This window comes from Sus scrofa, chromosome 8 (assembly GCF_054392235.1).
Source record: "Sus scrofa isolate SSC_HxYL_T2T_F1_AM1 chromosome 8, Sscrofa_HxYL_maternal_Yorkshire_Landrace_v2.0, whole genome shotgun sequence".
In the NCBI taxonomy this organism is placed as follows: domain Eukaryota; kingdom Metazoa; phylum Chordata; class Mammalia; order Artiodactyla; family Suidae; genus Sus; species Sus scrofa.
Genome location: NC_139390.1, coordinates 6,123,389 through 6,138,473, shown reverse-complemented (window position 1 = coordinate 6,138,473; position 15,085 = coordinate 6,123,389). Strand labels below are relative to the sequence as shown.

At 46.4% G+C, this 15,085-nt stretch overlaps 1 protein-coding gene across 2 annotated transcripts in view; it reads left to right on the top strand.

Moving 5' to 3' along the window:
• Positions 1-12,002, top strand: part of SLC2A9 (solute carrier family 2 member 9) — a 204,529-nt gene extending 192,527 nt beyond the window's left edge. The window contains exons 12-13 of one of the 2 annotated variants that reach the window (XM_084973835.1): positions 7,846-7,897; positions 11,640-12,002. In XM_084973835.1, the coding sequence (XP_084829961.1) occupies positions 7,846-7,897; positions 11,640-11,659 (72 nt within the window). In that variant the 3' untranslated portion in view covers positions 11,660-12,002. Of the gene's footprint in view, positions 1-7,845; positions 10,595-11,639 lie in introns of those variants that run through there. The other variant, XM_084973834.1, reaches the window with a different exon arrangement.
• Positions 12,003-15,085: the final 3,083 nt, after the last annotated feature.

The following is a 15,085-nucleotide window of genomic DNA, read 5'->3' as shown; positions in this document are numbered from 1 at the left end:
TCACGGGCCCTTTGGAGATTAGGCAGCTTTAGAGATTAAGTATCTAGAAGCATCAAATTTAAGGAAACAAAAATCTCCCTGCAGAGTTCCCACTGTGGCTCAGTGGGTTAATAACCCAACAGAGTATCCATGAGGATGCAGATTTGATCCCTGGCCTTGCTGAGTGGGTTGGATCAGGTGTTGCCACAAGCTGCAGCGTAGGTCACAGATGTGGCTCAGATCCCACATTGCTGTGGCTTTGGGGTAGGCTAGCATCTTCAGTTCCTATTGAACTCCCAGCCTGGGAACGTCTATATGCTATGGCAAGGAAGGAAGGAAGGAAGGAAGGAAGGAAGGAAGGAAGGAAGGAAGGAAGGAAGGAAGAAAAAGAAAAAGAAAGAAAGGGAGAGAGAAAGAGAGAGAGAAAGAGAGAAAGGAAAGAAAAAAGCAATCTCCCTGCTTTTCATTGTCTAGTGAGACTGAAGTAGAAGTGTTTGCACTGAGCATTAGGGATGTTTTCCTTATAAAGAGGGTCCACTCATACAAGAAGAGGTCACAAGTTGGGCATTCCATCCTAAACATTTATAGTCACAAGGGTGCTTGTACTGAAGTGATTATGAAAGTGAGTGAGTACATGTGTTTGTTTTAAACATATGAAACCTTCTTCTCATGTTATTACATATGTCCATATGTAATAACTCTGGGCATTATCACCTGGTGCTCATCCAGAAGAATGAAGCACTGCTCCAGGAGAGATGGGGCCATGTCTGTTTGACTTTACACTGTAACCAGCTAACATAGTATCTGGCACATAGCAGGTGTACAATAAATACTGGATTAATAAATCCAGTTGAATTAATAAATGAATGAATGGGTAGTGTAGTAGGCAGAAAAAATAGCCCCCCAAGATAACCAGGGCCTCATCCCCAGAACCTGTGAATATGTTACCTTGCATGGCAAAAGAGACTTTGCTGGTGTGATGAACTCAGGATTTAAGATGGGGAAATTCATGTGAATTACTCAGCCAATCCAATCACAATAGTCTTTATGAGAGAGAGGCAGGAGGGTCAGAGCCAGAGAAGATGTGGTGGTAGAAGCAGGGAGTGGGGGGAGGGAGATTGGTTGAAAGATGCTACACTGTTGGTCTTGCAAGAGGAAGAAGGAGTCCTGAGCCAAGAAGTGCAGACGCTGGAAAAGCAAAAGAACCTGATTGTCCCCCACAGACTCAAAAGGAATGTGGCCCCCTAACATTTGATTTTACAATCTCTAACCTTCAGAATTATAATAAATTTGTGTTATTTTAAGACACTAAGTTTGCAGTCATTTGTTGCAATGACAACAGGAAACCAATACAGGTAGCCTAGAGCAGTTGTCTTCCCAGTGAGATGTAAGCAGCGCACAAGATGATTCACTGGGATCTGAGAAGAAAATATTAGAAAGGCTTTTATGTTCATCTCTCATCTTGAAGTAAATAACACTAGATTTATTTCACATGATTCGAACACCATGCCAAACCCAGACTGGCCGTTACTCAGATTATACATCTTGGCTGCTCCTCCTCACAGATGTTTTAAGGAGCTTCTCTCTTCCTTTTCTCATAATTCTAATGCTTGACGTTTAATTTGACATATGTAATGCCCTTTAGTACAGTTCTGGTACACAGCAGGCACCAGAAGAATTGAATTTATTGGAGGCAGGAGCAATTGAAAGAGTATAGATGACAGTGACAGGAGCACTGGCCATCCACCCTTGATCATGAGGTTGAAGGTCACGCCCTAAGGATACAGGGCAGTGAGCAGTAAGAACCCTGGGTCTGGACTTCACAGATCAGAGCTGCTTGAACAGCCCTGAACTGCTTAGCAACAATCTTTGCTTGTGAGAGTCAAAACTTCCATCTTGTGTAAGTTACTCTTATTTTTGTTTTCTTTTCCTCATGACTAAACCTAAACTCAATTCATACAGGTCATGACAGGAACGAGCCCAAGGCAAATGAGAATATATGAAGCAAATCCAATTATTTAGACACTCAGCATGTTGTTTCTCTAGGGCACAGGTGCCTCCTGGTTAAGGAAGCATGGATTCATGTTTAGGTTATCTAGTTTCTGCAGCTCTGCTGTAGTCTTGGAGCTGTCTGTGGTGCTGACCTGGGTTTTCTGCCCAACAGTACTAATTTCTTTCCAAGTTTGCAAAGTTCTTTTACATTATCGTTTATGAGACTGGATATAACCTGTGAAGTAAGTATTATTGGATTCACTTCATTTGATTTAAACCACGTGCTTCCAGCTTCAAGCCCAGCCAAGCTTAGTGCTTCTATCACTGCCTCAGAAATTTGGTCCCACTCCCTTGTCTCCAGAATGATGACTCGGATGAGCATCCTTATCTGTATGGACCATACCTGTATATTGACCCCTTCCAGTGTAACAATCTGACACCTGTTGTCCTGTGGTGGATTGCGGCATTAACAGTTTTGATGAATCATACTTCCTGTTGTGCATGCTTTTGTGAAATTCCCTACAGCATTGAGTGGGGACTCGGCCATGAGCAAATTTCTTTGGCCACTGAGGCATCAGAAAATGTGACACAAGCAGAAACTTGGCAAGCATTATCCCTTTTAGAGTGCTAACATAATCATGTGTAGAAGCCTGGTCTAGCCTCCTTAAGGATGAAGGATCATATAAACGGAGAGGTCGGCTGCCTCCATTGTCCCCGCCAAGCCCAGATCCAGTGACCCTCAAGCCAAATGTAGCAGGACACATGAGTCCAGGAGAAGACAGCAGAAGAATCATTCAACCAATTCACAGAATTGCAAGAAATAAGAAATTCATGCTGCTTTAAACTACCAAGTTTTGGCACCTTTTTTTTTTTTTTTTTTTTTTTGGTCTTTTTAGGGCCACACCCACAGCACATGGAAGTTCCCAGGGTAGAGGTTGAATCAGAGCTACAGCTGCCGGTCTACACAACAGCCACAGCAATGTCAGATCCAAGCCTCATCTGTGACCTACACCACAGCTCACGGCAATGCCAGATCCTTAACCCACTGAGCGAGACCAGGGATCATACCAACATCCTCATGGACACTAGATGGGTTCGTTACCGCTGAGCCACAACAGGAACTCCTGGCATGGTTTGTTAAACAGCAATAGTAGCTGATTCAGACGCATTATTTTGGTCACATTTTCTAACTATTTATTTAGGGTTGCTTAGACCCCCCCAAATAATACCAGAATTCACACTCTCTGGAGTAACATCTCATTCATTCCTCCCCCAAATATTGCCTCTGCATCTTTCCTACATAATGGAGATACAAATATGGGTGAAATCAATCTCTACATTCAAGAGATTGAGAAAATATCAGGGGAGACAAACCACTGATAGTCAGCACAGGACTGGTTCCTCTATGTGGATTGACTTTCTCCTTCTCTCTACTTGGGTAACTTCTAATCATCCTTCGAGATGATCCTACCTCTAGAATTCTTTGTATGATTTCCCAGTCATGGGTTCTTTCCATTTTCTTTACTCCCAAGTCCACCTTTCTTGAGGGATTTATCACTGCATTGGAACTGAGGTGATCTTTTTTACTTGACTGTCTCCCCTATTGGACTCTGAGGTCTACAAGAAAATGACTGATTCATCTCAGGTCCCCATGTTCCTAGTAAGAGCTCATTACATATTATATGACTGGACAAATATGCCATGACACAGATAAGAAGAGGATGTGATGGGTGCTCTGAGGACAGAATAATTGTGGGTCGGGGTTATTAGCAGGTGCTTCTGAATGGAAGCATGTGAGCTGCATCTCAGATGAGGATTAGGATTTCATCAGACTGAGAAGAGGGGGAGGAGGAATTTGAAACAAACAAACAAAAAAAAAGCCAATGGCATATTCAACCAAACATTGGTGTGGCTAAACATGGGGCTGTGAGGGTAAGAGTGGATGAGGCTGACCAGTGGTTTGGTCTAGACTGAAAAATCATGACTCTAAACACTTCCTAAATGTGCCTTGCACCAAGCCCTCCCCAACAGCTTCCATCCATGGCTGGACATAGATCTACGCAGAAAGCACTCCATTCTGATACTACTTCTTAATTGAAAAAATGATGGCACTCAGGGAGTTCAGATGATAATAATCAGACTTCCACTGGACTTTCATTAGCTGGCCGTGCACCCCCAAAGGATGGAGGTCACGTTGAATGACAGGGACTCAGCTGCTGCTCACAGTTTCAAACATTTGCAGTAATTTACACTAAGATGTGGATGTAATTATCCTTATCAGAATCACTTCCCCTGGCAAATTTGTACATTAAATCAAGTAAATTTCCTCTCATTAAATCACAGCATTTGGGGACTGTGGTTTGTCTCAGCCGAGAACTAGAACTTGGAAGTAACAAAGGCAAGGGGGTGGGGGGGGGAGATGGGGGTTCATAGCAGGAAGTGTGGGTGGTGAAGACAGAGGCAGTATTTCAGAAGTGTGTTGGAAGCCCAGACCCCCGGCAGTTCCAGGACTATATGGCTCTTGAATCTAGAGCAGGCACGTCTCAGCTACTCACTACCCCACTATCTGGCAAATTGAGAGTGTCGCATTCCAAGTAAGATTTAGAAAAGAACATTGAAATGAAGGTATTTTCAGTGACGGGATCAGATACTTCAGAAATAGGCTTGTAGTTTTATCCCATGCGTGAAAATAAGAATAAATATTTTTAAGAGTTCCTGTCACAGCTCAGTGGTTAACGAACCTGACTAGTATCCACGAGGATGAGGGTTCGATCCCTAGCCTCGCTCAGTGGGTTAAGGATCTGGCATTGCCATGAGCTGTGGTGTAGGTCACCGACATGGCTCGGATCCCACGTGACTGTGGCGTAGACTGGCGCTACAGCTCTGATTCAACCCCTAGCCTGGGAACCTCCATATGCTGCAGGTGCTGCCCTAAAGAGACAAAAGAAAAAAAATATATTTTAATGTGGAATGATTTTAGGTTTTGTCACACACATGGTCCCCTTTGGTTTTCACAAGACTGTCGGGTAGCTTTACACATGCTTGTAAGGTCCATTTATTTTCTTCTGAGATTTAACACAGTTCTAATGAGATAACCTGAAGTGGAGACTAGGGACAACAGATATGCCATATGACCTGCTAAATCCCTAGCGTGGGGTCCCTCGAGTCTCCTTCCTCTCTAAGCATTCCGGCAGCATCCTTTGCTGACCTAAGCTCTTCCCACTCTTACTGAGGGTCCACCTTCAGCCTTCATCCCATCTCACATTCAAATGCTGTCCCTGAACAGTTTCTCTCACTCCCATGGTTTCAACAACCCAACCAGCTGGAGACTGACAGATACCACCTCCCGCCAGAACGCTCTTCCCAGAGGCAGCTTTGGTCTACATACCTGCTGGACAGTGCCACTTGGACACCTGTCAGGTGCTACAAATGAGCCCATCCACCTCCTTCTGCAACACACCTATCCCTCCTTCTGTCGCCCTGACTCAGGGAACAGCAGCATCTCCCCATCTGCCCAGGCTGTAATGTGAGGTCCATGCAGGCTGTGCTCTCCTCCCCACACATGCAGTCAGCACCTCGGTCCTGATAAAGTTAAAGCCTATTTCTCTTTCCTCTCCACCTTCCCCCTGTCCTCTGTCCAGAGCTTCATCACTGCCCAGCTGCATCATTGCAATGCCTCTGAAACTGCTCTCTCTCCAACCACTGTCCCCACTGCCACAGAGGGACCACCTAAAGCACAGATGTGTCATGTCACATCCCTCTCAAAACTTCTGTGATTTTCCACTGCAGTCCCCTTGCATGACCCACAGGGCCCTTCACACTGTGGCCTGGGTCTGCTTCCCCCACACTCCTTGAATCCTTGGCTCTGGTTCCACTCACCATTCCTGCCCATACGTCATTCCTTTACCGTGCTAAGATTTTGCAGATGCTCTTCCCTCTGTCTTGAATGCCTTTCCATGTCTTTCACTCCTAGCTATCCTCCAAGTCTTATCTTAAGGGACACCTGCCCTTGGCAGGCCCTCCAGGGCAGCCTCAGAAACTCTTCCTCCCAGGCTCATAGCCCCACTGATCCTCAGTGTTCTCACATGGAAAACCATAGTCCCTACATCAACCATCAACTCATCAACTTATGCTTAAGCATAAAAAGTAGAGTAGCATTCCCTAGAGTAGCTGCTTTGATCCCCCCACGAGATTGACCAAGCCCAGTCCCTCAATAGAGACCCCCCCCCAACCCATCACCCTGAAGACTGACCAGCTCCCACTGAGGCTGGTGTAGGCAGAGAGCCACCAGAAGCCCCAAATTTGTATGCTTTTTTTTTTTTTTTTTTTTTTTTTTTGTCTTTTTAGGGCCACACCCAAGGCATATGGAGATTCCCAGGCTAGGGGTCAAATCAGAGCTGTAGCTGCTATAGCTGCCAGCCTACACCACAGCCCCAGCCACTCGGGATCTGAGCCACATCTACAACCTACACCACAGCTCATGGCAATGGAGATCCTTAACCCACTGGGCAAGGCCAGGGATCAAACCTGTGTCCTCATGGATGCTAGTCGGATTTGTTTCTGCTGAGCCATGATGGGAACTCCCAAATCTGTGCTTTAAAATTTGAATGTGATCAAAGGCTCCTGAAAGACAGGTGTGTAGATGCCAACTGCCAAGGACACCAGGATGGACCGGTGCTGGCCCCAGGCTGCCGAGATCCTCATCAAAATGGAAATAGGTTGTTGAGAAAAGTCTGGCCTGGGGTGAAGGGAAGCTATGCACAGCTGCTTGAGAAGGAGTGAGTGCAGGCCCAAGGGTCCACCTGGACACCATGACAGGCAGCTGCCCCCTGGCTGAGGGCGGAGCCATGGAGCCAGAGCATCTCCCGGAGAGGGTGGTCATTCTCCTTGCTTCTGTCCTGGCTTGGAGCTGACCCAGCTGCCAGGGGGCAAGCATGGTGGGATCGAGGGGGAAATGAACGAGGCTTGGGCAGATTAAGCCAGGGGCTCACAGAAGCCCATAGCGTCTAACCTCACTCTGCTATGACTTCAGCCCAGAGCCTAGAGCCCAGAGATTCACAAGAGGACACACAGGACCAGCCTTTCTGCAGATCTCCTTAGAGAAACTGCCCTGGCCACTGGAAGCTGGCCAAGGATTTGTGTGGTTGATCCTGGATTCTGGTCAAATATTCCATCAGACCAAGGTTGATTTGAGACAACCTGTCCCCTGCACCCCAGTGAGCTAAATACGACTCCTGCAAGTCAACATTGGTTATTTGAGCTTATGGCATCTCAGTGATCAATCTTTTATTTGATCAGTATCCATCACACAGACGCTACGCTCTAAGAATGCAAGGGAGCAAAGGGCATGGTCCCTGCCTGCGGTAGAGGAGCTCAGTCCAGTGCGGGAGGAAGCTGATAAAAGGACAAGGTAACAAGGGGTCAGGATGGGATATAGGTTCTAACAGGAGGCAGCTGACCCAGAATTATAGAAGGTGATGGAGATCAGGGGTGGCTTCCTGGAGGAGACGACATCTCAGCTAAACCTTGAAAGACCGTAGGAATGTGTAAGATAGAGAAAGGAGATAGAGCATTCTAGAAGAAATAAAGTCAGCAAAGCCATGGGAACATGAAACAGCATGATGTGTTCTGGGGACTCGGGACTTGGATACAGCTGCAGCCTCGAGCGAGAGGAGGAGAGTGGCAGGTGGCCGAGGACAGAGGGATGCAAGGGCCAAGGGCAGCGGGGAGAGGACCTCAGCTGAAACTGTCCCTTGTAAAGGAGCCACCTCCTCTTTTCCTGAGTCAGGATATTTCTCCTCTCTGTCCATACAACAAAAGCCCACTGAAAGCTGGGATTAGTTTACGAAACATGGTCAATTTTTCTGTTCCCAGACCGACCCCAGCACTGAAGCCCAAACTGCACATAACCACCTGCCCAAGCCAGGTAAGTGGGTATCTGATGGGTGAAGAAACATGGACTGAGAAGGCAGCTCAAGAAGAAATTCGCATTTGGTCTCTTCCAGTCTTCAAGTCTTAAAAGCCCATCAAATGCTTTTCCAGCCAGTACAAGCATCTCCCCCAAAGCTACTTGGAGTCAAGCACATCCTCCTCAGCCCCTCTGAGCAGAGAGCCATTTTTCCAACTTTTAAGAGCAGTATCATGATGAGATGAGAAAACTCTTCTTCCCAGGTCACTGCGAAGCTGAGCTCCCTACCTCATACCTTCCTCCAAACTTTATCCCAATACGGAAACAGTCTATGTTGGCGCCTGTTGTATCCATAGGATCTAACACATCCACTAGCACACTGAAGCTATTTCATACGTGCGCCATTCATTCATTTATCCAACACACACTTATTGAGAGCCTGCTGTGTGTCTGCTGAGTTCTAGGAACTGGGGACAGCACCGATAAACAGCAGTCAAGAACACTGTCCTCCCAGCTGACGTTCTGTGAGCCAGACAGATCACAGGCATAGAACTTAACGTCAAATAAAAGCAATGGCTACTAAGAAGACCTGATCAAAGTACGTGTTCAGAGCGGGATGGAGAGTGTTTCTGCAGGGCAGGTGAAGATTTTCCCAGTCTCTCTTGATGGACAGTGAATTGTTACCCTTTTGGTGATAATGAGATTCCAGGCTGGGATTGGATCCCGACTTTGCTGTTTACTGGCTTTGGGGTGCGGACAAAGTAACATAAATTCCTTGAGCCTCAGTTTTCTCAACTGTAAAATGGGCAGACTGTTGCCTATGTTAAGGGTTAGTTTTAAAGATTAAAATAGATACTGTATAGAAAGTATTTGGGAGTTCCCATCGTGGCTCAGCGGAAATGAATCCAACTAGGGACCATGAGGTTACGGGTTCGATCCCTGGCCTTGCTCAGTGGGTTAAGGATCCAGCGTTGCCGTGAGCTGTGGTGTAGGTTGCAGACGCAGCTCAGATCCCACATTGCTGTGGCTGTGATGTAGGCCGGCGGCTACACCTCTGATTGGGTTCCTAGCCTGGGAACCTCCATATGCCGCGGAAGCAAGTCTGGCAAAAAGACAGGAGAAAAAAAAAAAAAAAAAAGGTATTTAGCCTAGTTTGTGGTAGAGACACAATAAAAAAAATGACAATATTACAAATGATGTAGCAAAATTACAAACACAGGACAACATTATCATCATCACTGTTGTCATCACAGTAACGGCCCGTAGCTCACAGTCTGCACCAGGCTGCACTGAGCGTTTTCCATGCACTTGTACTTAACCTTCAAGCAACCCAACTACTATTAAACCTATCGTATAGATGAGAAAACAAAAGAGTTGGTCAGATTGAAACCTACAGAGCATAGGTGGTTTGCCCAGATCAAAGAGCAAGAGAGTGCCAAGCCAGGTGCCAGAGCTTCTGATCCCCAGGCCAAGTCTCCTCCCATAATACACACTAAGCAAGTCTGGTCTCCTCTGGGACCATGTACCTGTCAAGAAAATGGGTTTGGAACAAGTATCTGAAGTTTGGTGTCTGCAAGTCTTTCTGAAGAAGTTATTTGAGGTCCTCCAATAAATCTTCTGTGATCAAACACCTTTGGGAGATCTGAGTTAGGGAAAAATAGGGAGCTCTCCTTACCGCCCATCCTCTGAGGAGATGAAGCACTAAAGAGCATCACAAGTGCCCCAAGAGGAGAATGTCCTGTCCCATCCTCCATGCGTGTGCCTCCCACAGAGCCCTTCTCTCCCACACAGGATGCTGGCTCTTCCCTGAACGTGCTGGGGAAGTGTTGCCAGGGTCAGCCCCCCAGCTCAGCATATTTTCCACTCTTTCAGGATCCACAGACTGCCGCATCTTTGGAATTCATTTCTTCTTATTTTGAATTCTTGCTCTAAAAAAGAAGAAAATTAGGTGCAGGAAATATTTCTCCTCAAACCTTTAATCTGTAAATCTCCCAACTCTACTCAAATACATACACACATATTCCTCTTCCTCCACTGGAATGGCCATGAAAAGATTTCATCCCTGAGTAAATAAGCCTGGCTAATGAGCATTTATCTCATGCTGATAATCCCTGTCATTACAGAAACAGGAACACGGCCACACTTAGCAAAGCAGACAGCCTCCTCCAATGAACAGTCTTGGGGGAACAGAGATGAGCTCCCCAACTCTGCAGCCCCAGGACAGCTTCCCAATCAGGCTGCTGGGAGTTTGCGCCTGCCCCTCCCCCTTTGCTTGAAATAGTCACCATCAAAGGGTTCCTCCATATTAAATTAAGTATAACCATGGCAACGCATCTCTTTGGCAGTTCACAGAACACTCTCAAATCCCTTCTCATCAGAGAGTCTCGCTACCTGGTACCCATCCTTCATTGCACGGTCCTTGTTATAACTGAGATGCCCCATCTGGAATAGATGCCATCAGTGCCCACCCACATCCTCTCAGCCCACCTCTGACTTCAGCCGCTGCAAGGATGGACAGTTCCCAAGCGCCCTGATGGCTTCTCATCACAAGGGCTGTGTGGTCACTCAACTTTTCTACAGCAAGGCTTTCTCTGAAGCTATGGAAGCTGGCTCATTCCCATAGCCCAGAAGTTCAGGAGAGTGAGTGCCCATGGGAACAGCTTTCAACAATAAAGAATGAGAATCATTGAATAAATAACTAAGCCTCTTGTTCCTCAGAGTTACAATGTTGACATAAAGTATGCATGGCTTCCTACAATATCTCAATGGGGTTGAACCCACAATGGACCACATCCTCAACTGGCCTTTTCCCTGTTAGTTTGCAGTTACCCTCAATTCGCTGTAGCCATAGCTGTAGGAAACTTCACCAGAAATTTATTTAGCTCATGAGTATAGGAGTCAGCAGGAGGAAACCCTGGGTTGATCTTGGCTGGATTTGCTCTTATATCTATAGTCAGATAGTGGATTGTCTAAGAGATGGTTGGTCCAGGATGGCCTCAATCAAATGCCAGGCAGTTGGCTGGCTGACAGCTGGAGCAATAGGAGTGACCAAGCCTTGTGTCTGTGCACATGGCAGAACTGGGGTTTCCAAAAACAGCAGGAAGGCAAACCCCAGTTGGCAAATGCCTTCCAGACCTCTGTCTGTGCCACATCAGAGGAAGCAGCATTCCCAGTGACCCCCAAGTTGGGCACACCGACCAGTGTTCAATAAGGTCCCACTTTGCCCCTGTTCTGTTGAAGTTTTTATTAGTTCCACCTTAGAATGCGTGAGAGTTTGTGTCTGTGTCAGGAGGAGGAGCTGAGTTCTTTATCAGTAAAGGTAGGGGAGAAAAATGTACCATAAGAATGAGCCTCACAGACCCCAATAACAGGAAGTGCACCTGACTGTATTCAATTCTAGGTGTGCTGTGTCAAACACTATAGACCGGGCAACTGAAACAAGAGGAAATTGCTATCTCAGAGTTCTGGGGGCTGGAAGTCCAACATCAAGGTGTCAGTAGGGTAGGCTTCTTCTTCTTGAGGCCCCTTTCCTTCGCTTGCAGATGGCCATCTTTTGAGGGTTCCCCAGAACTGCTATTGAGAAGAGCTTAGGGGCAGCCGTCTCTGTGGGAGGGAACCCTGCAAGCTCCTTTGCAGAGCAAGTCATCAAAGACTGAGAACATGCCAAGGAATGAAGGTCCCAGAGATCGTGGGGGAATATCTATTTTTCCCTCAACCCCACTTTGACCCCTCCTGCTGGTATTTTTTTGTTGGTCCATAGGAGCACAAACTCCCATATGATCCTACGTACTCTGTGTCCACGAAAGATCGAAAGGAGTCGCACTGAGAAGCAGGAACACCGAAGTCTGTTGTGCTGCAATCAGCATGAAGCTGGTTGAAGCCATGTGGGGTGATGGGAAGAGAATGGTAATTCTGGTCCTAACTCTGTTACAGCATCACTGTAGCATCTCCCATAAACCATCTGCTTCTACATGTATCCTTCATCATCACAAAATAGACATCACTCTCTCCACTTTCTGGAAAAGAAAACAAGCCCAGAAACCCTAGGTAACTAGCTCTAAATCATACATGTTGTGAGTGAGTAAGCCTGCATGAGAATTAAAGATGCAGATTTCCAAATCCATGCCCTTTTCCTAACTATCTGACTACAACCACCAACTTAACTTCTTTGATTCTCCAGTTTTTCTATCTGCAACACGGGAGAGTTAGGCTAGAAAACCTCTAAAGCCCCCTTTATCTCTGGGGTTCTTTGTCTCTTAAAGATAAGAGGACTAAAACTCCTCTGCCCTTAGGGCTTTCTCATTCACAAGCCAATTCATTAAGCCTTATCACTGCAGCCAGAAGCCGGATGGGAAATGGAGAGACTGACAGCCTTGGAGGAAGAGAGGAAAACAGCTCTCTTTACATAATGATTCCCACTGTGACTTGGTTATAAATAACCCACGAAGAAAATTAGGCTTCTCCTGCGGGCCCAGTCGTGGTGGGTGCTGGGATACAGGACCGGGCCGTGCAAATGTTCTAGACTGATTGGGGAGGAACGGCTACCCAATCATCTGGGCTGTAGGTGCTTTGCATCAGGGCGGTATCTGGTTGAAGTCAGCTGAGAGGGCACAGTGAACATCAAAGTTACTTTTAGAAGATAAAAGACAAGGGCAACCCACCCCAGTGTTATTGAAATACCCCAGAACCTGAATCTCTGGAGTTCCCGTCGTGGCTCAGTGGTTAACGAATCCGACTAGGAACCATGAGGTTGCGGGTTCGGTCCCTGCCCTTGCTCAGTGGGTTAACGATCCGGCGTTGCCGTGAGCTGTGGTGTAGGTCGCAGACGCGGCTCGGATCCCGCGTTGCTGTGGCTCTGGTGTAGGCCGGTGGCTACAGCTCCGATTCAACCCCTAGCCTGGGAACCTCCATATGCCGCGGGAGCGGCCCAAGAAATAGCAACAACAACAACAAAAGACAAAAGACAAAAAAAAAAAAAAAAAAAAGAACCTGAATCTCAGTGAGTCTAGACACTGGGCGAGTGATTCTAATTTAAACCTGTGGGTTCTAATTTAAACCTCTGGGCTTAGACTGGGTTCGAATCCCGGCACTTGGGCTCAAGTACCAGTCTGGGTTCCGGCTAGGTTCAAGCCATTAGCGCTATCAGTTTCAGGACTGCTGACAACTTTGCAGCCAGCTTCTGTTAGAACAGGAAAGAGGCAATGGGCGAACAAGGTGGGAGTGAGTTTTTAGTAACCTCATCTCAGAGGCAACAGCCATCACTTTTCCATCTTCTGTCCTGAGGGTCAGTCCATACTCAAGAAGAGGGGATGGCACAGGGATGGATAACAGGATGGGGGGTCCCTGGGGCCGTCTCAGAAGCTGCCTGCCTGTCTGTCCTCCAGCTCCCCAGTGATTCGCAGGCTTCCCCCTCCCAAGGTTCCTAAAAGCCTCCCCCCACTTCAGCATCAGCCCAAAGTCCAGAATCTCATGCAGTCAGGTCCGGGGCTGGAGGAAGCTCCTTGGGAATAAGTCCCTGCACACAGCTCCTCAGAACCTATGGGCCCGTGGAACTAAGGAGGTCCTGGTCTCTGGTGTGACAGGCAAAGATATATTGTGATGTTTTTCTCTTTTTTCTAGATTTTTAACAAGTATTCTGATTTTTGTATTTCACTAATTTACCTAATCAGCAAATATTTTTTATCCTAGATTTTTTCTTTTTTTTGCTTTTTAGGGCCACACCCATGGCATTTGGAGATTCCCAGGCTAGGGGTCAAGTCGGAGCAGTTGCTTCCGGCCTACGTCACACCTCCCGGCAATGCCAGATCCCTAACCCACTGAGCGGGGTCAGGGATCAAACCCACAACCTCATGGTTCCTAGTTGGATTTGTTTCCACTGTGCCACGACGGGAACTCCTATCCTAGATTTTTCTTACATTTAATATAAGTAGAATCCACTTAATACCATGGTGTTCAGTGAAAATTTTAATAGCCACTATTTTCTTGGCAGTAATACCTCGAGTGGTTCATCAGAGGCTTTGTGTTTATCTAATTATACTTTGGGGAGTGTTTTGGTTTTGGTTTTGACAATATTTTTTTATTAAAGTATAGATGATTGACAATGTCATGTTAATTTCTGCTGGGTAGCAAAGATGACCCAGGCATACATATATATACATTCTGTTTGTTATGTTATCTTCCAACATGGTCTATCCCAAGAGACAGGATGCATTTCCCTGTGCTGTACAGCAGGACCTCAGGGCTTATCCATTCTGAATGTAGTAGTTTGCATCTGCTATCCCCAAACTCCCTATCCATCCCATTCCCTCCCCCCTCCCCCTTGGCAAACACAAGTTGGTTTTCTATAAGCAACAAATATATAGATTAGGGACTTGCTAAATTCTTCTCCTCTCTGCATCCCATTTACAAATGAGGAATCTGAGAATCAGAGGCAAAATATCACCCCTTGGCCCTCTGGTTTATTTTCCTTCAGTAAAAGAACCCCTACTTTTGAGAATGTTCTGGCCTCACTTGTCTCAAGGTTTGAGTTGGTTTCACTATTTAAATCAGCTTCCACAAAGACTAGCCACTGAGATTCTTTCATGTGGCAGAAAATCTAAGAATAATGCAGGATAATGAGAGATCCAGAGTACGGTCAGATGGAGTCATTGTTAATAAGAACCCATCAAATACCGCAGCAAAAGCGCAACTTAAGGAAGCAAGGGGGGAACAAGGCAGATGCATTCGAAACGTGGCTGAGGATACTATAGACCAGTGGTGCGCCTTAGTAATGGCTACACATTCACACACATTCAGACTTTTTAAAATACCAACTCTTAGGCTCTATCCCTCAGAAATTCTGATTCAGCCATTTGAAGTGAGATTTAGACATTAATATTTTCATCTTCAAGTGGTTCTATGGGTCAGGCAGGATTGAGGACTCCTGGTAGACCCAGAATGGCACGTGCTTAGCACTTACCACAACACACCCCACCTGCCAAGCCCAAAATAGATATCATTTGTCAATCTGGCACCTTTTTTCCACTGACTGGGATGCAGCCTTAGAATCTTTCTCATCACGGGACTTTGGGCAGCCGCTGCCAATGAATTCAAATCAACACGTGAACTAGGATGTATTTGCTGTCCTGGCAAGCCATATTGGACATCTTTCCCAATTCTCGAAATTATCAGGGGTGTGGAAAGAAAGGAGCCTCCCCCCGATGCTGA